This window comes from Leptodactylus fuscus, chromosome 3, assembly GCF_031893055.1.
Source record: "Leptodactylus fuscus isolate aLepFus1 chromosome 3, aLepFus1.hap2, whole genome shotgun sequence".
Taxonomy (NCBI): domain Eukaryota; kingdom Metazoa; phylum Chordata; class Amphibia; order Anura; family Leptodactylidae; genus Leptodactylus; species Leptodactylus fuscus.
The window spans coordinates 91,951,276-91,978,901 of NC_134267.1; the positions used below are offsets into that span (position 1 = coordinate 91,951,276).

Sequence of the window (27,626 nt, forward strand, 5' to 3'; positions counted from 1 at the left end):
GTATCAGATTGGTGGTAGTTTGACACCAGGCAGCCCTAATGATCAGTTGTTCTCAGCAATTAATAACAGAAAATAGAGCAGCTCTGCTCTCTGTGTAAAGATTAGATTAAGTTTCTGCATATCAGATCCCTTTCATTTAAATGTAAGACCTAATATTGCATGGATTCCCCATTCACCCATACACATAGAACAGAGCTATCTGCATCCTGCTCCATTCTCTATGAATCAGAAGCTGAAACAATTGATCGAAAGAAGTTTTGGGTGTCAAACCATCACCAATCTGATTTTGATGGCCTATCGATATTTATAGACGGGTAAAAACCTCTGAACAGTTTTAGTCAAATTCATCAACATTGTTTTTTTTGTTTTTTTTTAGTATTTCTTGATTATCCTTTGTTTTTGTTATCACCAAGCTTATATACTACATTATATACTGTGTAATAGTAAAATATGTAAATTAAAGGTGTACCCTATTTTTTTTTTCAAATTCCAACAAAAATATAATGTGTGTAAAATGCATATACTGTATATTGTCACCTGTAATGATGGCACATCATTTGCTGCAGGCAGTAAACTATTGCAAAAACATATTAATAAGACAAGGAAGTACAAACTATTGCCTTATGCAACCTTTACAATGACTGTGTTGTGTGGAATGGGCCATCCTAATCCTATTACGGATGTGCAGCTACTCAGAGTTTACTCACGTACAGTGTTGGCCAAAAGTATTGGCCCCCCTGCAATTCTGTCAGATAATACTCCTTTTCTTCCAGAAAATGATTGCAAGCACAAACTATTTGGTATTAATATCTTCATTTATTTTGCTTGCAATGAAAAAACACAAAAGAGAATGAAAAAAAGTCAAATCATTGATCATTTTACACAAAACTCCAAAAATGGGCCAGACAAAAGTATTGGCACCCTCAGCCTAATACTTGGTAACACAACCTTTAGACAAAATAACAGCGAACAACCACTTCCGGTAACCATCAGTGAGTTTCTTACGATGCTCTGCTGGAATTTTAGACCATTCTTCTTTGGCAAACTGCTCCAGGTCCCTGAGATTTGAAGGCTGCCTTCTCCAAACGCCATTTTGAGATCTCTCCACAGGGGTTCTATGGGATTCAGGTCTGGACTCATTGCTGGTCACTTTACAAGTCTCCAGTGCTTTCTCTTGTAGTGGCAGACCAGCACAGGTGGTCTGTCACACAGGGGATTAGATCACGTGCTGTAGGTGAATGGGGAAATAAAAGAAGCCAACAAGCAGATGCAGCGTTAATCGGCCTTCCCAAAAAGGGGATGGGCTGCCTTGTTTATTTATACCCTTTTTGACAGGGTGTAACCACCAAGAAATACAATTGTATAACATACATTTCATAATTTTGTGTTCTTCACAGCTTATCTAATAACTATGGTTACTTAGCAATTGTTAGCACGCACATGGCTTATCTTATCTAAACCTAAGGCTACTGGGCTAATGTAGGTCCACGAGTCAGCTAGTTCAACGAACAGCTAGGCGCCATTTTATACATCTCAGAAATTAGGAACATATAGTCTTTTAATCCAGGGTCTTGTAAAGCCTTGAACTGGGGGATCCTTCATCACTCTAGTTCTTTTTGAAGTGTGTTTTGGGTCATTGTCCTGCTGGAAGACCCATGAGGGAGACCCAGCTTTCTCACATTGGGCCCTACATTATGCTGCAAAATTTGTTCGTAGTCTTAAGACTTCATAATACCATGCACACGGTCAAGCAGTCCAGTGCCAGAGGCAGCAAAGCAACTCCAAAACATCAGGGAACCTCCGCCATGTTTGACTCTAGGGACTGTGTTCTTTTCTTTCAAGGCCTTTTTTTTTCTTTTTTTTTTTCTGTAAACTCTATGTTGATGCCTTTTCCCAAAAAGCTCTATTGTCTCATCTGACCAGAGAACATTGTTCCAAATGTTTTTGGCTTTCTCAGGTAAGTTTTGGCAAACTCCAGCCTGGCTTTTTATGTCTCTGGGTAAGAAGTGGGGTCTTCCTGGGTATCCTACCATACAGTCCCTTTTCATTCAGACGTCGACGGATAGTACGGGTTAACACTGTTGTATCCTCGGACTGCAGGGCAGCTTGAACTTGTTTGGATGTTAGTCGAGATTCTTTATCCACCATCCGCACAATCTTGCGTTGAAATCTCTCGTCAATCTTTCTTTTCCGTCCACATCTAGGGAGGTTAGCCACAATGCCATGGGCTTTAACCCCTTCCCGCCGATGGCATTTTTTGATTTTCGTTTTTCGTTTTTGACTCCCCTCCTTCTAAACCCCATTACTTTTTTTTTTCTCCGCTCCCAGAGTCATATGAGGTCTTAATTTTTGCGGGACAATTTTTTCTTCATGATGCCACCATTAATTATTCTATATAATGTACTGGGAAGCAGGAAAAAAATTCAGAATGGGGTGGATTTGAAGAAAAAATGCATTTCTGCGACTTTCTTACGGGCTTTGGTTTTACGGCGTTCACTGTGCAGCCAAAATGACATGTCCCCTATATTCTGTGTTTCGGTACGGTTCCAGGGATACCAAACTTATATGGTTTTATTTACATTTTGACCCCTAAAAAAAATTCCAAAACGGTGTTAAAAATTTTTTTTTCTAAAAGTCGCCATATTCCGACGGCCGTAACTTTTTTATACGTGCGTGTACGGGGATGTATAGGGCGTCTTTTTTTGCGGGGCCGGGTGTACTTTGTAGTTCTACCATTTTTGGGAAATGTTATTGCTTTGATCACTTTTTATTCAAATTTTTATCAGAATTAAAACAGTGAAAAAACGGCAGTTTGGCACTTTTGACTATTTTTCCTGCTACGGCGTTTACCGAACAGGAAAAATATTTGTATAGATTTGTAGAGCGGGCCATTTTGGACGTGGGGATACCTAACATGTATATGTTTCACAGTTTTTAACTACTTTTATATCTGTTCTAGGGAAAGGGGGGTGATTTGAACTTTTAATACTTTTTATATTTTTTTATATTTTTTTTTTACTTTTTTTTTTATTTTTTTTTTGCATTTATTAGACCCCCTAGGGGTGTTGAACCCCAGGGGGTCTGATCACTAATGCAATGCATTACAATGCTAATGCATTGCAATGCATTGCAAAAAAGCATCATCTCTTTTGCAGGCTGTATACACCAGCCTGCAAAAGAGAGAATTTGCAGACCGGCTGGGAGCCTTTAACAAGGCTCCCGGCTGTCATGGCAACGGGGGGTTGGCCCTGGAGCATGCTCCAGGAGCCGGCGATCCCTGCCAAAATGGCGGTGCCCATGCGCCGCCGGGAAAATGGCGCCTCCGGCGCCTTTGACAGCAGCGCCGGAGGGGTTAATGCCTCCGATCGGTCCGGGGACCGATCGGAGGCATTAGAACCGGTTGTCTACTGCTTAAAGCAGTAGACACCCGGCGGCTATGACGGCCGCCCGGCTCCCGGGCGGTCGCCATAGTTACAGACCCGACACGCGCCGTACTATTACGGCGCATGTCGGGAAGGGGTTAAACTTCTTGATGACACTGCACACAGTAGACACAGGAACATTCAGGTCTTTGGAGATGGACTTGTAGCCTTGAGATTGCTCATGCTTCCTCACAATTTTACTTCTCAAGTCTACGACTGTTCTTTGGTCTTCTTTCTTTTCTCCATGCTCAATGTGGTACACACAAGGACACAGGACAGAGGTTGAGTCAACTTTAATCCATTTCAACTGGCTGCAAGTGTGATTTAGTTATTGCCACCACCTGTTAGGTGCCTAAGTAAGTAGCAGGTGCTGTTAATTACACAAATTAGAGAAGCATCACATGATTTTTCAAACAGTGCCAATACTTTTGTCCACCCCCTTTTTTATGTTTGCTGTGGAATTATATCCAATTTGGCTTTTTGACAATTCTTTTTGTGGTTTTCCATTGAAGACAAATTAAATGAAGATAATAATACCAAAGAATTTGTGATTGCAATCATTTTCTGGAAGAAAATGAGTATTATCTGACAGAATTGCAGGGGTGCCAATACTTTTGGCCAACACTGTATGTAAAGTTCTATTAAGCTCTATGGAACGTTGGGAGGAGGAAAAGTAACTACAGAATCAGACTATAAAGTGTTTCAGTTGCTGCATCACAAGGGGGCATAGGGAATATTTTGATCAAGACCTACTGTATTGCACAGTTGCTGCTTTTTTTTTTTTTTTCTTTTTTTAGATATATTGTGACCTTAAAGAGGATCGTTCACAACCTCCAAAATGTCCATCTCTTTACATCATTTAATAGCTGATTCTTCACTGATTCTGGCACAGCTGTATTTTTTTTTTTTTCTCTAGCCCAGGGGTCCTCAAACTTTTTAAACAGTGGGCCAGTTCACTGTCCCTCGGACCATTGGAAGGCCGAAATATAGTTTAAAGGCATTCTACCATTAAAATCAAAATTTTTTTTTATCAATAACATGTAGGAATAGCCTTAAGAAAGTCTATTATTCTCCTACCTTTAGATGCCTTTCTTAAAGGGGTATTCCCTCTCATGAAGCCAATCTATACTGCTAGGTTATGTAAATTGAGTGTTTTCCTAAATATATTGCTTTAGCAATGCTGCTTAGTTTTTCTGCTATGTGAAATTATTCCTCCCCATTGTTTAAACAGTGTTTCCATGCAGAGGACAGAGGACATCACTCACTGCTCTCTGGGTCAGGGCTGAGCTCTCACTGTTATCTACAGCTCTGCCAGGAGGACAATCAGTTCAGCTAATTTCAGTTTGCAGATGTCGTGTCTGTTATCTATGTAAACACAGAGATAAAACTGTCTGTTCTCTAGAAGTATGGAAAGTGTTCCATACAAACCTGTGTAATATAATATACATTTGCTGTACCTCTTATTTGATCTGCATTTATATTAGATTTTTAGTAATCATAATAAGTATTGTGCTATGTTATAGTTTCCTGTTTAGCAGGCTAAATACAAGGAATACAGAAAATAAGCACAAGAGACAGCAGGCAAAGCTGTTGAAACAAGGAGATGGGAAACCCCTTTAAGGCTATTCCTATGTGTTATTGAGAAAAAATGGAGATGAATGCAACCGTGGGGTGGAGGGCGACACTCAATTTTCAATCTCAGGGGGATATTCACACTTGTGCTCGGTGTCTGGTGTATGCATTCCGTCGGGTTTACATCTTCAGTCCCAGCGAAACTAGACAGGGGACGGAAACCCGGCAGTCACCTTTAAAACCCATTCAACTTAATGGATTTGTAAAGGTGACCACCAGTATCCGCCTGTGGGCTGTCCACGGGGAAACCATTTTTTTTTTTTTTTTTTTAGCCGGACTCAAAGTCAGATGTGCAGGAATTTGTGAATGTGTGAATTTGTACAAAAACAAGAAACTATTTACAGTAAGTATATCTACTCAGTCTAAACTTTTTGCTTTCCCAGTGTCATGTAGGCAAAGATGCAACAACATAGAAGACATCAGAGAAAATGATTGCCGCTGTGACGCGCAGTGCAGTGAACTTGGCAACTGCTGCTTTGACTATCAGGATCTTTGTGTGAAGCCAAGTAAGTGTGACTTACAATCCCTATCTTCAGCTCTTATGTCAGCAATATCCATAGCGATCTTTTATTAGAACCGTATTTGAGAATTCAGATTTAGCAGTCACATTTCCTTCTACTCTTAATATTTGTGACTCATCATGTCATTCATACTTTAGAACAGTATTTGATAGTGTCTAGATGTGATATAGGTATATAATAATACTGTCCTATGCTTAGGATAGGTCATCAATGTATATTTGGTCGCTGGCAGACTTCGTCCTACTATCCGACACAGTACTACTGTCATTTATGTGGGTATGTCTAGTACTACAAATAACTCCGTCTCATCTGAGAAAAAAAGACCCGCCATATGCACACAGACTATGCTGCCTCGGTTACTGAATTAAAAGGATTTCACCATTACAGCAAGCTTCACTTTAATCTGCTTATTGTGAGAGTCCCTGAAATTCCTAGTCGCGCCATTGTGTCAATAGTAGCAGCGAATTATATACAGTACTGATTGTGTTACATGTATGTTAGGTCCCAAATTTCAGTCTCTGTTTGACCTACATGAAATGTGTCATGTAGAAAAGTACTTCATAAACTTTATAAACTGTACAAGAATACACAATGGCTTCTTATCTTTTACAAATCAAAGCTTGAAAGTGTGAATTCCCATGGCATACATCTACAGGCTAAGGCCCAACATTGCAGAAATGATGCTTTTTGATGAAGATTTTGCTGTGGTTTTCTTTGAGACAAATTTAGGAGTGGTTTGAAAAGGAATGGGAAATATAAAGGAATTTCTTAGACTTTTCCCTTCTGTTTAATCCACTCCTGTCTTTGGTTTAAAAAAAAGTGCAAAATCGGCAACAAAAACACTGCATTTCTGCACTATGTGGCCTTAGCCTTAATCAGGTTTAAGAAACTTCTTAGAGAAAATCGGAAGAGTTTAATAGTGATTGACAATGCTGTTTTATTATTGTATTATATGGCTTATCTGCTGATTTGATACATTACAGAGGAAGAATGGATGTGTAGCAGCTTGCGTTGTGGGGAGGAGCGGATTCCTGGCAGCCATTGTTCTTGCTCAGATGACTGCTTAACAAATGGAGATTGTTGTACAAACTATGGAGTTGTCTGCAAAAGTAAGAAATGATATGTATCATACATGGCCAAATCAACAATACAAATGTTATGTATGTAAAAAATGTTATATAAACATATCTGTCAGAATATTCACCCAGTTATTACTGCTAATGCCTGAGGGTGCTTTTACATGGGCCAATTATTTCTAGAAATGGTTGTCCTGATAACTGGCCTGTGTAACCTTAGCATTTCCATAGTGTAACGGGATTAGCTCCGGGATCGCTGTCTTGAGCACTTTTGGCACACAAATAAAGTCCAAATCCAGCCAAGTGTGGTGCAACTGGCAGCAACCAGTTTTATTAGGAATTTTTCCAGGCAAACCAAAACAAAACAATGCAAAATAAATTCTAGCCGTCCGGCTTCTACCTTCAACAGCAGGTATCCTAACTATGGGAGCTGGGCCTTCTGCACAGCTCACAAAACAGTAGTTTTACTCACAAGTATTTTTCCCAGGAGTAGACAGAGACATATACCTGTGGGCTTTCTGCCTTTTTATACTCAACCTTCAGGAACCCAGAAATTAACCCCACACATACCAAAACCTGGAGTGGCTGAGTGGAGTATAGACACACCCCATACTCCCACTCCAGCAGCCAGACCTTTTCCAGGGATTTGGTAAGACCCACCAGCCAGGAGCACGGCTATGCTCAGCTGCCCCTAGATCGTGTATGACAGGAACCTAGGAGAAATGTACACTCCCTCTATCACTTTTCCCCTGGTCCTGTCACAATAGGTATAATTGGCATGCTGTGATTTGCAAAACCACAACGATTTTGGAAATCTCAGCGTGTTGTGACTGTAAAGTGCCATTGCTTTTTCCGCTGCAGGCAAAACATGCCGTTTATGCCACATGGGTCCTGGCCTAACTGATAAATGGATTTCAACAAAAAAAGGATGCGAAAAGTAGATATGTTTTTGTAGTTTGTGTTCCCGTTTAGTGTTTTTTTTTTTTTTTTTATATAGAACAACATAGATATCTGCACTATTTCATCCAGGTATGGAATGTTTGCAAAATGTCTTATTGGAAACAAGTAAACATATGTCCAATTTTTTTGGATTCTGATGTTATGTTCACTTTAACATCAGGGCCAGAACAATGGACAGATGGACAACTAGAACAGCAGACATATATGGAACCCCGTTGATCAATTTCTGGAGAACACTGTGATGTAGTGTCACTCTGACTGACACTCTAACTGATACTCTAACTGACACTCTAACTGACACTCTGATGTAGATGTGAACATAGTCTGACACACAACAATATTTTGTAAGCTTGATCTTTTGGTCCAGCTGTTTCTTTCTTCTTCTTCTTATTGTTTATTTATATAGCACCATTAATTCCATGGTGCTTTACATTTGGGGGTTACATACAATTCACAAAATATACAGGTACATATCATACTAATAGTGATCGGCTGGCACAGTGGGGTAGAGGGCCCTGCCCGCGAGGGCTTACAATCTATGAGGGAAGGGGGTAGAGACAGAATGAGAGGGGAGACTGTACAGATGGTGATGTGGTGTTAGTGTTATTGGAGGTTGTAGGCCTTCCTGAATAGGTGAGTCTTCAGGGACTTCTTGAATCCTGTGATTGTGGGGGTCAGTCTTATGTGTCGTGGTAAGGAGTTCCAGAGTATGGGGGATGCACGGGAGAAGTCTTGGAGACGGTTGTGTGAGGAGCGGATGAGGGCAGAGCGGAGTAGTTTCTTGACCACAGTCGCTTTGTTTTTCCTTCCTCACTTCCAAATGCCATCAATTTTAAACTTTTCTGATGGCCTAGCCATAAGAAGGTTTGTTTTTGTTGAACAAGTTGAATTTTCAGAGTAATGTTCTATACAATTTTTACACAACTACACTATTTCACCATTGTTACAAGCAAATATTTACATTGCAGCAAAACTTGTATTGTATTGCTAATAAATTCCTACTTATAAAAAATGAAAACATTTTAAGGAAAATAGCTTTGTAGCAATATATTTTGACACCACTAAGCTTTTTAATATTTTTGTCTGTGTAATTTCAGATCCAGATACTGGTTTATTTTAATATGAAACTGAGAATAGTGCTTTGACATTTTGTTTGCCATTATATTGAATAGTTTTGCGTTCCTTTATATTTTTTTAAAAATTACCTTTGTTTGTAGTCCCCCTATGGAACTTTAATATGAAATCACAGATACAATATACTGTAATACTATAGTATTGCAATTGTGGCATGTCTTACTGTAAGATGGCTGCTTTCTCCAAATACCTGTATTTCCCATGTTTTAAGCGTTAAGAGCTAATTGCCTAGTGGAGGAGCAGCACAATAAAGTTTACTGTTACACTGTAATGCTGTATTATGCCCCGGCCTAAGGGTGCATTCACACTACGTAACGCCAGCGTGTATCACAGCCGTACACGCCGGCGTTACAGCAGGGCTGCCGCACACTTCCCATTCATTTCTATGGGAGCCGGCATACGAGCGCTCCCCATAGAAATGAATGGAGCTGCTTTATACGCCGCTTATTTTGAACGTGTTTTACGTTCAGAATAAGCTTCAGTATACGTAGTGTGAATGCCCCCTTAAAGTGGATTTACATGTTTTCACTTTTGTTTTATTTCATGAATCAGTAGTGCAGGTGACACTAGTTATAGTATTTGCACCTCATTCTTTACTTACACCTCATTACTTACACTTACTGCTTGAAAGTTTTAGCAATAGAAGCTTATGCTTATGGACAGATGAGTTGTAGGACTACTTTCGGAGGCAGCGAGATAAGGAGACCAATTTGCGCTATACATTGACTGTTTTATTTTACAACACAACTAGTTTATTATGTGAACTACTATACCGCTCTGTTACACGAGAAATGACTCATTAGATGTTGTAAATGGTCTCTCTTTGGCCTCTGTGTCCTTTGTCCCCTTCTCTATAGATGTAAAGATTTGTCTGTTTACAGACTTCTATATTTATGGTCAGGATCACTGAGTTCAGAGAGTGATAAGAACAGAGACATGAGAATGGAAATTAATTGAAGAAATCGTTATTTTCTTTAATAAAGTATATTTGAGTATAAGTTAAGTTGATTACTTCACCAGCACTATAAATTAATAAAATAAAAGTTTACGTACACTTTAAGTAATTTAAAGAGGACCTTTCACCTCCTGGGGCACATGTGGCGTAATACACCGCTAGAAAGCCAACAGTGCGCTGAATTCAGCGCACTATTGGCTTTCTTGTTCTGTGCCCCCGGTGAAGAAGTATCGGTGCTGCTACCATAGCTCTTTGGTGTAAGAAGAGCGTTTCTGACAGTCAGTCAGGAACACCCCTCATCATAGTAGTGTCTATTGCACTGTACTCTGAGAGGAGGCGTTCCTTACCGCCTAGTGATGGCGGTGAGGAACACTCCCCCCCCCCCCCTCACCAGTACTTGTCCATGAGTACTGTCAGGAGGAGGAGGGGTTCCTTACCGATAGCTCTTCAGTAGGGGCGTAGAATGGGATATTGCGCTGAATTCAGCATCCTATCGGCTTTCTAGCGGTGTATTACATCGCATGTGCCTGAGGATGTGAAAGGTCCTCTTTAAGGTAAGGTTACTCTCCACCTCTTCCTAGTTAGCATGAAGTTTTTATTGAAATTTTGAGCCAAACAGCGGAGTATAGACTACAATCCTAGGCTAAGGCCCCACGTTGCAGAAAAGTTGCTCTTTTTCGTTGCCGATTTTGCTGCGTTTTATTCGAGTCAAAGTCAGGAGACTTAAAAGAGCTTCCTTTATGCTCCCCATTTCCCGTGTAACCACTCCAGACTTTGGGTCAAAAAAACTGCAGCAAAATCTGCAACCAAAAAAGCAGCTTTTCCACTACGTGGAGTCTCAGGCTGAAGCCTCACTTTGCAGAAAAGCAGCTGTTTTTTAGTGGGGTTTTTTCCGCCAAAGCCAGTAGTGGATTGAGCAAAAGGTAGAAGTATAAATACTGCCTATATATTTCCCATTTTTTTTGTAGCCATTCCTGACTTTGGGTCAAAAAAAAAAAATCAAGTGAATCTGCAGCAAAAAAAGCTGCGTTTCCACAATGTGGAGCTTCAGCTTTAGCCTTAGTGTGTTTTTTGTTTTTTTTTAAACTTTACAGAGTGTGTAAAACTGCATGTGTAAATCTGACCTTAATACCGTTTATACTCGAATATAAGCCGAGTTTTTCAGCACAGTTTTTGTGCTGAAAAAGTGCTCCTCGACTTATACTCGTGTCAATACGGTAATTGAAAATGTCACATGACTGGTCCGCAGCGTAAGACATCTGTGGGAGGCCGCTGGAGCAGCGCCTCCGTTCTAGCTACATCACACGCCGGGTGACATGGCCACATTAGCTCAGGCGTGCACCCACCGTGTGTCAATGACGTCTTACTGCGTCTCAGCACATGCGGCGTCATCGCGCCCCCTACGCTGAGACGCAGGAGCAGCCGCGGGAGAAGATGAGCAGTGGCGGCAGAAGACGAGCAGTGGCAGGACCAGCAGCGCAAGGTCGTAAGTATGAGAACATAATGTTTGTTTGTTTTATAATAGGCTGCTACCTGCTGGAGTATTCCCAGTAGGTATCGGCCTACTTACCAACCTCCCCGGACCTGCTCACTGCCGTCCCCGCCTCACCTTATACTATAGGCCGTGGAGGCCGGCAGTGAGTAGGCCCTTGGTTGCGATCCCACTGCCACTATTATTATACTCGGGGCTGGGGGGGGGGGTGGTCTTTTCAGACCCCCGAGCATATAATCAGAGTCCCCAGGTGAGAGAAAAATAATAAACAGCTTTACTCATCTCTCCGGGATCCAATGTTAATCCTAGCCGGCTTCGGGCCTATATGGTAATATCCCAGACATCCAAAGCACAGGCTTTGGACTTGTATGGCAACAGGCTGCTACTGCTACAATTCATCTGGGGCATTATCATACAGGCCCAAAGCCTTATGGTAGAAGTAGCAGCCTGTTGCCATACAGGCCCAAAGCCTGTGCTAGCTGTAACAGGCTATTATGTCTACCACAGGCTTTGGGCCTATATGGTAATATCTAAGACCACGTGACGTCTGGTATATTACCATACAGGCCTGAAGCTGGCTAGGATTAACCTGAGCACAAACAGAATATCATGCATTTTCGCCCCTTAGCTTATACTCGAGTCAATATATTTTCCCCGTTTTTTTTGTGGTAAAATTAGAGGGGTCAGGTTATATTCGAGTTGACTTATACTCGAGTATATACGGTACTTCCTTTTTTTCCTTTTCCTAAGTAATGTAAAAATAAGCAAAAAGTTAATGCACTTACTGTTTTTCCTTAATCCACAATATGCTAATTTATTTTTCTTGCGCCACTCACTAGTCCACATTAAAAGCAATACACAGTACGCTTTATACAAAGTTATAGTGTATGATATAAAAGTTTATTCCTGCCCTGTTTCTATTTCTTTTGTGCTTAAACCATTAGTAAAAATTTCAGAAAGAATAACTGATCTAGAAATGGGGTTTAAAAAACACCCAAACTGGCCAAATGCAAATGCACTTTTTCCCCTCATGTGCTTCTATGATTGGTTTTGTTGAATATGGAGTTCACCAATATGTATTTTTTTTTCTTGCAGAACAAACTGCCTGGGCAGAAGGTGAATGTGATGGCAGTTCTGCTCCACAGTGTCCTGCAGGGTAAGTAACTGTTTAAGGCAGGACTTTTCTCTCAACATTTTCTGGGTGTAAATCAGGCAGAAACCCGAGGGACCACCTTATAGTCTATGGGGTCAGCGGATACATATAGAAAAAAATAATCAATTCCCAGTTCCCAGATTCTTTATCTTTATGGCTTAGTTCAGTGATACAGCCATAAAGATAAAGAATCTGGGAACTGGGAATTGATTATTTGTTTTTATATGTATATAGTAAAAAGCCTCTCCCCCCCTCCCTCCTGAAATCCTATCCCTGTGTCCAGTTATACATAAATATGCAGCCTGCATAAGGTGTTTTTAGATATATTTGAAGAAGTCAGAAGTAGCTTCGAAACGTCATATTCTGTCATCATTATGAGTTAGCCATTAAAAAAGGTATCACCTACTGAAGACTTGCAAGTTTTTTTTTGTTTTTTTTATATTTCATAACTTTTAATTGTCTAAAAATTTTAAATGAGTTATTTTTGGGGGAAATTCTCTTTGAGGATCTTAAATCTGACACTGCCATACTTTCTGTTGTTACTGATGACCAGCAGCACATTTACCTACACTTGATCATCCTGATCAGTAGATTCCTAATTTTCTCTTCATACAGAGTTAGAAAACTCTCCCTCTCTCTCTGTCTCTCTCTATAAATACAGTTAAGAACTTCAGTTTGAACTCAAGCTTGCTATTTACTAAACTAATCGCCAAGCTAAAACTGAGCAGGGTAAACCTCAATACACATGTATTGTATAATATAATTGTATGTATATTGTATAGTATATTGTGTGTGTATATATAATGATACATGACCAAGTGTGCAACCCAAGGAGGTTCTGATTTCTAACAGATGGCACACCAATGATATTAGTGTGCCTTCTTCTTACATTGATTTCAATGGAAGGTTCGGATCAGTTGCTAAACGGGCCTGAGAAGTCTCACAACACTTATGCAAATCAGATAATATGCAGATGCTTGTACTGAATGGACTCAGTGTTATCTGTGTATTTACATAGAGAGATAACAGACCAGCCTTTAACAGCAAACTGCAATTAGCTGAACAATTGTCCTGCAGGCAAGAGCAGTGAGTAAGTGACATCACTTGTCCTATAGGTCCATGGTTATAGTAACACTGCGTATACAATGGGAGGAATAAGGTCACATAGCAGGAGAACAGAGCAGAATTTCTAAAGCAATATATTTCGGAAAAGTCTTCAATTTACATAAGCTACCAGTATAGATAGGATACTTGAGATGAGACAACTCTTTTAACAGAGCATCAGAACCCCCTCAGACTACATACTCAGTCATGTGTATCAACCTTTCCAGCTACCTTCTATTTGTAACATTACATAATTGATGCTAACATTTCACTTTTATTTATTTTGTATTCTCATAGCTTTGATCTCCCACCTGTTATCCTGTTTTCTCTGGATGGATTTCGAGCAGAGTACTTACAGACGTGGGGCGATTTAATGCCAACCATTAACAAACTAAGTAAGTTTTTCTTTATGCTTATAGTTCTGAAGGGTAGCACAATACATAATGACAGTAGTGTGTTGCAGAAAGTCAGCTGAATTTAACCCTTTCCTGCATTTTCATGTACTTGTACGTCAGGGGAATTGAGGTAATTAACGTATCTCCACATACATGTAGAGAGATGGTGATCGCGTGGGCTCAGAAACAAAACCTGTGCTAAAGGGAATCTGTCAGGGCAATTTGGGACACTAAACCATCCACTGGTGTCCCAAATCGGCCTGTAATAAAGCCATTACTTCCCATAATAAAAATAAAAAAGCTTTATACTCACCCTGTCTTCCTTGTGACGGTGCAGTTCTTCACTAAAGCCAATGCACATGAATAGTTTTAAAACAGGCAGATGTGGGACAATAAACCCTCGGTGTATAAGGATGTGTGGGGAGTGTAGTGTTCCAAATTGAGCGTTCCTTTTAAGGACCCTAGAGGGACTTGGGGAAAAAAAAAAAATTAAAGTATTTCAAAAAATGTAAAAAGAAAACACAAAGAAACCCTATTTCCCCATTAAAATGTTATTGTGTGTTTTTTGTTTTTTTTTAATAAAAAATCTTACACACATTTAGTATTGCCATGTCCGTAGCAACCCGATATACAATAATATTTCATATTATATTATTATATAATATTATTACACTGTATCCCACCACTCAAAAAGAGGAATGCAAAGTGATCAAAATGTTGCTGAAATCTCAAAATGACACTAATGAAATATTTACATTACCCTTTTCTGGAAAGGGTTAAAAAAGTTATTTAATTATTAGCATTGTACAAAAGGTGCTGTTACAAAAACACACTGCTCGTCAGCTGTAATGTCCCGGATCTCTTCCACTGAAGTGCTGATAGCTTCAGGGGTCACTGCTTCCCGAATGTATGTATTGCTCCTCTGCTTTTTCTGAGGGTATGATATGGTGTAATAAAATTGCAGCCACGCACATGACAGAGTCTGTGTTGATCAAATTACAAGGGTGTTTGATTGCTAAACCCACTTCTATTAATTACATTCCACCCTGTAGTGCTAGAAAATGGCCACTAGATGGCACCAGATTACAAATTCAGAAAACTCACAATATACAAATCCATAACATATACAGTTAATACAAGATTAAATGTACAGTATGTATGCATATATATCTACACCCAAACATAAAAGTAAGAAAACATAAAATTATATGCACGTGTATACAGTAAGGTCAAAGTTGTTGTAAAATATGATCCACATGGTAAAAGAAATTCAAATGTTGGATCTGGAGCCATCTAATATATCAAAATGTCAAAAAATTTCAATATAGTAAAAAACAAGGACCTAAAACCACAGTAAGAATCATGTAGATGAAAGCAAAGGATAATGAATTAACAGAGACAAAGGAAAGAGGAGAAGGGCAAAACAAAAAAATTCAGAAAAACACACACTGACCAGAACAAATATATTTCGGTTTGTAAACAGAAGGCAAATTCACAAGAAGGAGGCAAAACTGATATTCTCATGTAAGTGTAGGTTCACACCTGCGCTTGGTGTCTGTCCACTTGCAAACCGTTTTTAAGATAAAAACGCTTTGATACAAAAAGGATTCTAATTGGTTACACAGCGGATACCCAAATCTGTTTAAAAAAAAAAAAAACAAAAAAAAAAACTGACCGTTTGTGTCAGCTTGTGTCCATTTTTGACCAATACATTTTTGGATTTTTCCCCCCCCTTCATTATGAGCATTCACAGAGGGAAAAATGGATTGCAAAACAAACACAAACGTATTGCTATCCTTTGTAATTAGTTTATAACCTGCTTTCTATGGACCTCAATATTAAAAAACAAAAAACAAAATGGATTAGTTGCTGTCCGTCTTGGTATCCTTATTTTTTGAACGGAGAAAGACTTGCAAGTCCGACTTTTTGCTCTGTTCAAAAAAGTGGATACCAAATGGAAATGCTCCAAACGCACAATGGATGCTTTTTACAAACCCATTGGAATCAATGGGTTTTAAAATGAACCATTGGAAATCAGCTTTTGAGAATTTTGATGCAGTTTAAAAAAAAAAAAAAGATTTTGTGCAGAGAACCAAAAGCAGATGTGCACCCAGTCTAACCTCATAGGTGTAGCTGTGTCCAGTGTAAATGTCCTTTTAGTATCTCTCTGGCCTAACAGATTTTTCCTCCTACCCCCTACATGGGCCAACTATAATTTAGTCAATTCCATGAATCCAGACCTAGGAAGTGTCACGCTTGTGATGTAATTTAAAATGCTTATCTTCACTCTGGACACGTCCTCTTCATATTTGGCATCTACAATACCAAGACCATGTTCCTCATTTGCCTAATGAAGCTCACGTGATCACGAAGCCCGCATGAATCAAACCACATGGGCAAGTGGAAAAATAAATGTTAACAGTAATTTTGCAAGAGATGGCTTGTATAATGGAATACTCCATTTGTATGCAGAGTCCCACAGTTATAGTCCCTTTCTCTGAATTGTTGACTCAAATCAGCAGCCCGCGATTTAAAAAAATTGATCTGTAGAACAAACCCTACGTACCAGTAAAAAGTGACCAATGAGTATACTGCGCATCACTTCTGTGGATGGTCAGACGGGGCATACAAACACTATATAAATAACCATAGTAAATAAGCATACAAAAAAATGAAAAAAAAAAATGGTATTGTGCTGAACGTTGTTTGAATATGATCACTAGATAGGTTAGGAAGGAGTTTTCCCTTGTTATGGTATCATAGTATATGTTTCACCATCAATTACGTTACAAAAGGTTATGAAATAATAAATCTTTCCACAATTTAATATTAGATTTTTTTTTTTTTTTTTTTTTTTTAAATATCAGAAAAATGTGGAACACATTCAAAGTATATGCGATCTGCATACCCGACAAAGACTTTTCCCAACCATTACACAATGGTCACAGTAAGTAAAAGCTCTACTTAGTTTCTCAAATGCGGAATAGCTTACCTAGGGAGATGGGGGAGGGTGGGATGGTCTAGTTAATGGGCGGTATCACTAGTCAGTGAGAGTGGGAGGGGCTAGGCCTAGTGAGACAGGGAGGGTGAGAGGGGCTATGCTTAGTGTGACGGATGGTTTTGTGTTGGAGTGAGAGAGGAGGAAGAGGGGGCTGAGTGAGAGGGAACTAGTGTAGCAGCTACACAGGAATCTAACACCAAGTAAACAAAGGGATAGAATGCCAACAGCAGCCAGAGACACCCAGAAATAATTCCAAACACTGCTAAAGGTATATGGGTGATATATGGGTGTACTTATTAACCCATTACTATACTGCTTGTTAATGTGGATGTAAGACTTTTCCTAAATACACTGCTTCAGCAAAACTGCTTTGTTTGTCCATTATCTTACTTTATTCAATTCATTGTTGATACAGCCCTTGACTTATCTGCTCAAAAGTCAAGTGATGTATCTGCCTGCTCTCAGGGGGGAGGGAGAGGGGCTAAGTGCATGGGAGCCAGCCTGTGTATCTAGCTATTCCTGTGTCTACACCACGTGACCTAGGTCCTGCACTCAGATAGAGGAGAGGAGCTGCTTTCATTTCTTCTGTTCTCCCAGTTATCAGGTTAGCTAATTCAATTGTGTTCATTATGGCAGAGACAGGCAGTCTCTGTATATAACAGAATGGAGTTGCTGCTGCCTGTACTTCCTAGTCCAATATGGGTGGGCGGAGCTTCACACAATTTTGGGGGTGGGGCTAAACGGCAGGTTGCATGTGAAACCCTGCCCACCAAATTATGCAAGAAACCAGGAAAAAAGAAAATTTAACAGCAGTAAAGACTGGTGAGTATGCGACGTGGGAATACCCCTTTAAGTTACAAATCCCCCCCCCAGTGTAGTTTGATGTTGCAGTTAGTTACTGCACCAATTAATCTGCCCTGTAATCTGATATATTTAGGTTAACAAAAAGATGTAGCATTTTTTTAATGCATTGTAATAACAAAATTGGTTGTAAAAGTCCCCATATATTTTGAACTACACATAGATACTGCATTGCTGACAGCTGAATGTGTTTTTATATATGGATCCGAAAATAATCAAAAAATGAAACTGCAACTATTCCCTGGCCTTTTGATCCATATCCATCCATAAAAATAACAGAATTTGGTTAATTCCATACAATCTTTTACTTATGACTTGAAAGGTCATACTTCTTTGTGCCTTATGAAATCACAAGGGTTCACTTGTACAAATTCTAGTTAACAATTATGCGGTAGAGGCAGAGGGGTTGCTTGAAGCTGCAGGACCCCAATGCAAGATCTGTAATGGGGCTCCTATTTACCTTGTGCCATTTAGTATAGTGTTATGTTTTATGTGTTTTAAGCCCCCCCCCCCCCTTCCCATGCATCTGGAGCCCGGTAGCAATTGCTACTTCTGCACTCCCTACAGTTATGCTCTTAGGAAGTGGAATGCACAGTTTTTGGAATGAAATAAAAGTCCCACATATTGGCACTATCCCCTTTTGTGCAAAAATTTAAAGCTATTTTTTGGCATTCTCTATATTCAAAAAAAGAAGCAGGCAGGGTTAAGTGTGAGGGTGAGGGCTAGTTCACACGTGAACTGCCCGCGCGGGTTTTGACACAGAGAGAGACGCGGCGAGACGCGTCTCTCTCTTGCCAAAACCCGCCCGCCGCAACCATCGTGGTCGCGGCTTTCACCTCCGCTGTCGGCTCAAATGAATGAGCCAACATGGAGGGTGCTGCAGCCGGGCGGAAGCCGTGCGGCGCAGCCCGCGCGGCTTCCGCCTGAAGAAAGAGCATGTCGCTTCTTTTCTCCGCTAGCAGCAGCTCGCCGCTAGCGGAGAACAGAAGCCCGGCGGTCTCCATAGACCACCATTATAAGGGGAGGTTTTGGACGCGAAATCCGCTGTCAAAAACCTCCCCTTATACTCACGTGTGAACTAGCCCTGAGGGGCATCTTCAGACCAGTGAATTCATTAAGTTTTATGCAAACTCATAGCAGGCATCAATTTAATGTACTAATCTCATTTACTAATACAAAAATTATAAATAACCCAAATGAAAAAAATGCTAAAGGCATCAAAACTGTATGCAGAAAAAAAAAAAAAAAAAATTGTCTAGTCCTTAACAAGGGAAAATGGCCCATCCTGACGTGTTCCTTTGGATATTTGTTTCTACTTTGATTTGGGGTAGTATAGCCATGTTTCATAATATATTTCTATACAGGGGCTTTATCCAGAATCCAATGGTATCATCGACAACAATATGTATGATTACAATATGAACAAGGCGTTCTCTCTTTCTGGAAATGAGAAGTTTAACGAAACATGGTGGCAAGGTCAGCCGGTAAGTGTTTAGAAGTATTGTTTGTGCAACTGTAGTAACCAAAACTGTCATATGTCATGCTATCTAGCTGTAGTAATAACACTGACTCCTGACATTTTTCAACATAGTGTTCCTGTTGACTTTGGACATAGTTGTATGTGTTGTGAAACGTGGTGCAGGGATTTCATAACTAAGTTCATTATCCCTTATCCCTTTTTATTTATTTATATTTTTTTTTTGCAGTGTCAGTTTTTAAGCTACTAATTACTGTATATAAAATGTTGGAAAGAGAAAATGCATACTATATATTGTTTTATTTAAAGAATTAGTTTCTTCTGTGACATGATGGTGATGAAGTTTTTAATATGTCTTTCATTACAAAGCTGTGGCTGACCGCTATGTACCAAGGATTAAAGGCTGGTACCTTCTTTTGGCCTGGATCAGATGTTGCAATTAATGGTAGTTACCCTACCTACTATAAGCTGTATAATGGGTGAGTATGCTAATAGATGGATTTTGGGGAGCACTGCTGATATTGGGCTCTTATTGCTTGAGATGCTTTCCAATTTGGGGATGTTTTGGAACTCTCTTAGAGAATCTAGAATCTTCCATGTTGTTTGTAAAAGGTAAAACCCCTTAGAAGATCATAAACTTTATGTGTAAACTGTATTTTATTGAAAATTTTACAAAAGAAAAAATAAAAGGAACAAACAGACAAAACCACAAGGTATAGCAATAATGCAAAATGAGGAAGATTATAAACTTCAAAGAGTACCTGAGTCTTCTTGAAAAGTTGAAAGATGTGCAGGGTCTTCCTGGGCAATCTGTTCTGACTGTATAAGCCTTCATTCGTGGTGTCCTATCCGTTTTTCTCCTGATAGTATCCCCCTTATGGCTGCAGCACATTTTACATTTGTCTCGGAGTCTGTTCATATTTCTTCCCTTCTTCCCATGCATTAGAACTACTACTGATGTATTTACAGTGGGGGAAAAAGTAGTTAGTCAGCCACCAATTGTGTATGTTGTCCCCCTTAAGAAGATGAGAGGCCTGTAATTGACATCGTAGGTAGACCTCAACTATGAGAGACAAAATGAGAAAACAAATCCAGAAAATCACATTGTCTGATTTTGAAAGAATTTTATTTACATATTATGGTGAAAAATAAGTATTTGGTCAATAACAAGAATTCATCTCAATACTTTGTTACATATCTTTTGTTGGCAGTGACAAACGTTTTCTGTAAGTCTTCACAAGGTTGGCACACACTGTTGTTGGTATGTTGGCCCATTCCGCCATGCAGATCTCCTCTAGAGCAGTGATGTTTTGGGGCTGTCGCTTGGCAACACGGACTTTCAACTCCCTCCAAAGGTTTTCTATAGGGTTGAGATCTGGAGACTGGCTAGGCCACTCCAGGACCTTGAAATGCTTCTTACAAAGCCACTCCTTTGTTGCCCTGGTGGTGTGTTTGGGATCATTGTCATGCTAAAAGATCCAGCCACGTTTCATCTTCAATCCCCTTGCTGATGGAAGGAGGTTTGCACTCAAAATCTCACGATACATGGCCCCATTCATTCTTTTATGTACATGGGTCCGTCATCCTAGTCCCTTTGTGAAGAAACAGCTCCAAAAACATGATGTTGCCACCACCATGATTCACAGTAGGTATGGTGTTCTTTGGATGCAACTCAGCATTCTTTCTCCTCCAAACACGATGAGTTGTGTTTCTACCAAACCATTCTACTTTGGTTTTATCTGACCATAGGACATTCATCCAATATTCTTCTGGATCATCCAAATGCTCTCTAGCAAACTTCAGACGGGCCCGGACATGTACTGGCTTAAGCAGTGGGACACGTCTGGCACTGCAGGATCTGAGTCCCTGGCGGCGTAGTGTGTTACTGATGGTAGACTTTGTTACATTGGTCCCAGCTCTCTGCAGTTCATTCACTAGGTCCCCCCGCGTGGTTCTGGGATTTTTGCTCACCGTTATTGTGATCATTTTGACCCCACGGGTGAGATTTTGCATGGAGCCCCAGAGTGAGGGAGATTATCAGTGGTCTTGTATGTCTTCCATTTTCTAATTATTGCTCCCACAGTTGATTTCTTCAATCCAAGCTGGTTGCCTATTGCAGATTCAGTCTTCCCAGCTTGGTGCAGGGCTACAGTTTTCTTTCTGGTGTCTTTTGACAGCTCTCTTCACCATAGTGAAGTTTGGAGTCTGACTGTTTGAGGTTGTGGACAGGTGTCTTTTATACTGATAACAAGTTCATACAGGAGCCATTACTACAGGTAATGAGTGGAGGACAGAGGAATCTCTTGAAGAAGTTGTTACAGGTCTGTGGGAGACAGAAATCTTGCTTGTTTGTAGGTGACCAAATACTTATTTTCCACTATAATTTGCAAATAAATTGTTTCCAAATCAGACCATGTCATGATACAGTTACGTACAATAGCAAACAGCTGAGTAAAGATCAATTCACCACCATATAGGAGATCATTGAACTGGAAATACAGCACAAATACATGCATGATTCTGCTAAAAATGTTATAAGCACAGTCATAGTAATATCCCATCTGTAATTGCACAAGCAGTCAGAATATGATACAAGCGCATAGAAAACTTTTCTTACATTGTAATCTATGAGATATGCAGACTGTTCAGTCTAGTACAAAGGAAAAGCAGTTTGTAGATGTGCTGAGAGAAAAAAACAATCCCTCCCCTCTATTCACTGGTGGAAATTTATCATTTTCTCTATGCCAATTTTCTGGCAAAGATGGATGATATTGAGGTGCATGTTTGGCACAAGGCCCTTTATTGTGCCAAATGAGCACCCCAAGCTCAGTACTGCAGCTTTCCAGCCACAGTCTGCGAATGTGGGTATGGGGGTAGAGATTGGGCTGAGTCAAGGATAGCTGATTCACTAAAACTCACGCCAGTTTCCTGTGTGAGGTAGAATTAGAATCTGCACCAATTCCTACCTTACATAAAGTTCCATTCTGGCGTTGGAACCCGACAGATGTATGAAGAGGTCATAGCCTCTTCATATATTTCTGTTTCTTTGGTAGTTACCAATACACCAGTCTTCATAAATTTACCCCACTCTGTAAGGAGACAAGTCATCCTCATGTAAAAAAACATCCCAATACAAAGAACACCCATAAATAAAATATAAATATCACCAGCATGAATATAAATAGTTGTAGGCACCAATCCAAAGCCACATCCGCAAGCGAACAAATATTTACCCCAGCTGTAATCTACATGGCCCAGGGGCACCAGCATCAGCAGATGCCATCTTGAGCTCCCTGACCATAGGACTTGCCAAACCAGGCTGGATACCAAACCAGCCTCCAAATACCCATACCACACATTGGGTGGAGGTGACCCCTTACACCCCCGTTGATGACAAAGTTTCCATTTATGCCTTCAAAGACCCCTCCTGCTCAGGCCGACATGAGAAGACAAATGAATCTCCTGGCTTGTGATAGCAAAATGTGCCCCCTTCCTACATACTACATTTACATACACTCTAAACCATCTCCTGTCCCCTGCCTGACCTTGTTGCAGTGTTGGTGTGAGAAAATCCTTTAATCCTTATACAAATAATCTTTTATGTGCACCAGGGCTTGGCCATGCCTGATGGAGTTTCTTGTTTAACCTGTGGTGACTGCACATCAGGCCCTGCCAATCTGTATGTTAGGAGGCTGTGATGACTACAGACAAAAAGTAGTGGTCTGAGGGGCACAGTCACACCTCTGGTGCAGTGGGAAGCTCATTGACATATGAATGAAAAGTAGATTATTTTCACATGGGCAGCCCTGCCAAGACTGAACATGTGTGGGGACTGTGGCACAATTTACCGCAAACTTATTACTCCCCACCAAGGTTTTCGCTTGCACTACACAATCCTGTCCATGCCACGTCAGCCACATATTTTGTAATTCTTAACAGCGTCCTTCCTGATAGATACGCGTCTCTTAACAGTTCTGTGGTTGTTCTTATGTATTGATAGAATATAAAAAATGTCTCTATGTTGTTCTTTGTGTATTTGCAGTGCAATATTTTTGCTGCAAACTGTTATTTCTGTAATTGAAACAGTCTATCGCTTATGAACTTTTTTCTGTGCAGCAAGATTGCACTTTGGCCCACAAGGTATATCCACTATAATACTAACTGCCCTTACTACACCATGTAAATGGATTAGAAGGGATTTTTGCTGGTGGTAGACTCCTCTTAGCCAACTCCCAGGCCCTGGCTATGTAATCTTCCGACACCTCTGTATAACTTCAGAAATAAAAGCATTCAACCAATTATAACTCATTGCGACTATTATTTACACTGGATGACTTTTCAGTCTAATGAAATATGATTTGGAAAATGAAATAAATAATTGAATTTCTTATATAAGGTCTGTTGTATATGAAGAGCGAATACACAGCATCCTGAAGTGGCTCGACCTTCCAAAAGATAAAAGGTAAAAGGCTCTCTCTGCTTCTGCTATGGTTGTTGCAATGTGCACCATACTTTCAACTATGTTGTGTTGGAACATCTTCTGTATGTGTTTTATAGACCAGATTTTTACACATTGTACATTGAGGAACCAGACTCCTCAGGACATACCTATGGTCCAGTAAGTGGTGGGGTAAGTTAGTTTCCTTTTTTTTTTTTTTTTTTTTTAATCAAAACATAAATGTATGCATCATGTATCTCCTGTTGTTTATATCACACATAAATTCTGCAGCATATCAGCATTCATATCTGTCCCTGTTGTGGGGAATTTAGTTCGGTAGAAGCAGTGGTGCGGACCCAAACAGTCAAGACTGGAACACAAAATATGCAGCAAACTGGTTTATTTAGGAAAAAAAAAAAAGAAAATAAATAAACCTTGACTTCAGGCTGAAAATGAGCAAAATAAAATACAGCATAATGAACAAAAAAATACACTCCAGCATGCCAAAAAAACTTTTTTTTTTTTTTTTTTTATAATTTAACTTTTACTCATAATAGGCTAAAACATACATGTTTTTTTACACATCTGGATCCATGTTCATGTATGTTTTTTAGCCTATTATGAGTAAAAGTTAAATTATAAAAAAAAAAAGTTTTTTCGGCATGCTGGAGTGTATTTTTTGTTCATTATGCTCATGCTAACCCGTGAAGCAGTCCGGGGTTTTCTCTGTGCAGCCTGTTGCTGTTCATGCAGTATCTATTTGACTTGCTTCTCTATGGTTGAGCTTCACTATCATTTTGTCCTTTTAAAATTAAATACAGCCTTAACTAGACAAAAACAAAATAAAATCCCGCTCGTCTGAGCGACTAACTTTAGTTAGTTAGCTCGTTTAGTTAGCTTGTCTTAACGACTAACCAGTTTATGTGGCTGGCTTACTACCAGCCACACAAACAAAACAAGCACAGCTTTATCTCACCAGACTCAGGGTTACAGGACAGACCCATACAACTCCTTTCACTCCATGGACCTGCATTGCAGTGCAGGATCTGCAGCCTTTTTCTGGCCCAGTAATGAGCCAAGGATATACACTTAGGCTGAGGCCTACTCAAGACTGGACCACACATATGTCAGAAACCTGGGGCTGATAACTCCAGCACTCTACCTGTCATCTTATTACTCTGTGTATTAACCTGTTGGTATGTCTTTAGAGTACAGGAAGAAACCAGAGTGCTTACAATCCACACAAACAGGGAGTCCTCGATTTAACTCCAGGACCTTCTGGCTTTAAAATAACCACCTTTCGCAGAGCAGACTGCTGCGAGACATGCAGGAAGAGAGAGGATGTTGTGGTGATGTTCACTGGGATGTTGAGCCATGCCGACTCCAGTGCTGTGTCCAGTTGCGCTAGGTTACGCGGTTGAGCATACATGGCACGAACAACCCGAATGAGGTGGTCCCACAGGTTCTCAATTGGGTTCGAGTCCGGGGAATTTGCTGGCCAAGGGAGTACAGTAAACTCATCCTGGTGCTCCTCGAACCACGCACGTACACTGCGATCTTTGACACGTCGCATTGTCCTGCTGGTAGATGCCATCATCCTGAGGACAAACAATTCACATGTAGGGGTGAGCCTTGTCCGCAAGGATAGATGCATACTTGTGTTGACCCATCGTGCCTTCCACAATGATGACTGCACCCAGATGGCTGATGACACGTGCCTTCTGCAATTGGTTATTTAACGTTGATGTGAAAAGTAGGTGATGGTCACATTAATATAACTGGACTGTGTATATTGAACCACACAATATACAAATGTCATTAAGGATTATACTGCATAGTATAGACTTCCTGAATATCATCACTCGCCTGCATCTACTCACACACTCCCTTCTGAAGTGAGGACCTGGAAGAAAGACCATAGAGCACCAATGCAAAGCTGTTAGGCCCTACTGATCTGCAAGTTATCGCTTATCCTGTGCTTATGAGAACCCCTTTAATTATCCATAGTCTTAGACCACTGTGGATGTTTTTATTTGCTCGTTCACTGATCTAGTCCACCATATGAATGTTATCATAAACTTCTTCACTTCCTTAGACACAAGGGATGGCACTATCAACCTCTTCATTCAGTAATATTTAATTTCTATTTTAGAGCATTTAATCCAACTTTTAGACCATCCGTTCAATAAATTGTAGCTCTATCCCTTGTTCTGTATCATATCATAGGATGGCCAAGAATATAATTACAATCTGTGTAAGCGCTTTGCATTTTAGTATCAGTTTTATCTTCTCTTTGTTAGGTGATTCGGGCCTTGATACGTGCTGACAAGACCATGGAGATGCTAATGAATGGATTGAAGCAAAGGAACCTTCATAACTGTGTGAACTTGATATTGGTTGCTGACCATGGTATGTACTTCTTCCTTGACATTAGTGATTCCTTTTATGCTTCATTCATGTTTGGTGTCAACTGCTAGAAAATTTTTCCAACTTATATGTTAAACATCCCTTAAGCTACTACTAGGCAAAGGTACATCCAGGGGCGTATCTACCGTAGTAGCAGCAGTGGCTGCCATAGGGCCCAGGACATCAGGGGGCCCAACGCCCACCACTACCACTGTAGATTTTTTCTTTTTTAATAGTCTGTTTCCTGTTGGAGTAACTCTAGCCACTGGGTACATCAAGACTGTTCCTGGTATGCACAGTAAAGGTTATCATTTATTGTCAATACTCTTTTTACTACAACTGCATGCAAATATTTTTATGTCAGTTAAAAGCAGACGTAAATGGGTCTACAGGTAGTCCTCGACTTACGACGTTGATCCTTTCCTACGCGGCGTCATAAACCGGCTTTCGACGTAAGTCGGAAACATACATTTAGTGTGCAGCGGCTCGGAACCGAGGAAAACTGTACCATATATATTACTCTACAGTCTTCCTCGGTTCCGAGCCACTGCACACTAAATCATGTACTGTACAGGGAGAGCTGGCAGCTTGCATTTATGCAGGAGCTGACTTTTTCTCATAGGAATGCTTTGACCAGCATTGAGTGGCCAATGTACAGCATTCAGCCAATCAACGCTGGGGGTCTGTGAGGAGGCAGAGTCTAAGCTCGGACCACAATTGAGACTGCTATGATCCAACCTTAGACTCTGCCTCCTCACAGACGAGCCTCCGGCAGAACCAGCATTGATTGGCCGAATGCTGTACACTGGTCAATACATTCCTATGAGAAAAAGTCAGCTCCCGCATAAATACAAGCTTCCAGCTCTCCTGACTAACAAGGACGAGCCTGCTGCAGAACCAGTGTTGATTTGCGGAATGCTATAGCGTTTGGCAAATCAACACTGGTTCTGAATCGAATCTTTACTGCGAATAGTGATAGTATTTGAAAGAGTACTCGATCAAATACTACTCGCTCATCTCTAGTCGTAACTAGAGATGAGCGAACACTAAAATGTTCGAGGTTCGAAATTCGATTCGAACAGCCGCTCACTGTTCGAGTGTTCGAATGGGTTTCGAACCCCATTATAGTCTATGGGGAACATAAACTCGTTAAGGGGGAAACCCAAATTCGTGTCTGGAGGGTCACCAAGTCCACTATGACACCCCAGGAAATGATACCAACACCCTGGAATGACACTGGGACAGCAGGGGAAGCATGTCTGGGGGCATAAAAGTCACTTTATTTCATGGAAATCCCTGTCAGTTTGCGATTTTCGCAAGCTAACTTTTCCCCATAGAAATGCATTGGCCAGTGCTGATTGGCCAGAGTACGGAACTCGACCAATCAGCGCTGGCTCTGCTGGAGGAGGCGGAGTCTAAGATCGCTCCACACCAGTCTCCATTCAGGTCCGACCTTAGACTCCGCCTCCTCCAGCAGAGCCAGCGCTGATTGGCCGAATTCCGTACTCTGGCCAATCAGCGCTGGCCAATGCATTCTATTAGCCCGATGAAGTAGAGCTGAATGTGTGTGCTAAGCACACACATTCAGCACTGCTTCAT

At 40.5% G+C, this 27,626-nt stretch overlaps 1 protein-coding gene across 1 annotated transcript in view; it reads left to right on the forward strand.

Annotated features, from left to right (window-relative positions):
• Window positions 1–27,626, forward strand: part of ENPP3 (ectonucleotide pyrophosphatase/phosphodiesterase 3) — an 83,830-nt gene that overhangs the window by 21,413 nt on the left and 34,791 nt on the right. The window contains exons 3-12 of the mRNA XM_075267961.1: window positions 5,438–5,560; window positions 6,559–6,684; window positions 12,288–12,348; window positions 13,747–13,844; window positions 16,712–16,791; window positions 19,071–19,190; window positions 19,553–19,662; window positions 23,580–23,645; window positions 23,741–23,813; window positions 25,922–26,030. Coding sequence (XP_075124062.1) covers window positions 5,438–5,560; window positions 6,559–6,684; window positions 12,288–12,348; window positions 13,747–13,844; window positions 16,712–16,791; window positions 19,071–19,190; window positions 19,553–19,662; window positions 23,580–23,645; window positions 23,741–23,813; window positions 25,922–26,030 — 966 coding nt within the window. The remainder of the gene's footprint in view (window positions 1–5,437; window positions 5,561–6,558; window positions 6,685–12,287; window positions 12,349–13,746; window positions 13,845–16,711; window positions 16,792–19,070; window positions 19,191–19,552; window positions 19,663–23,579; window positions 23,646–23,740; window positions 23,814–25,921; window positions 26,031–27,626) is intronic.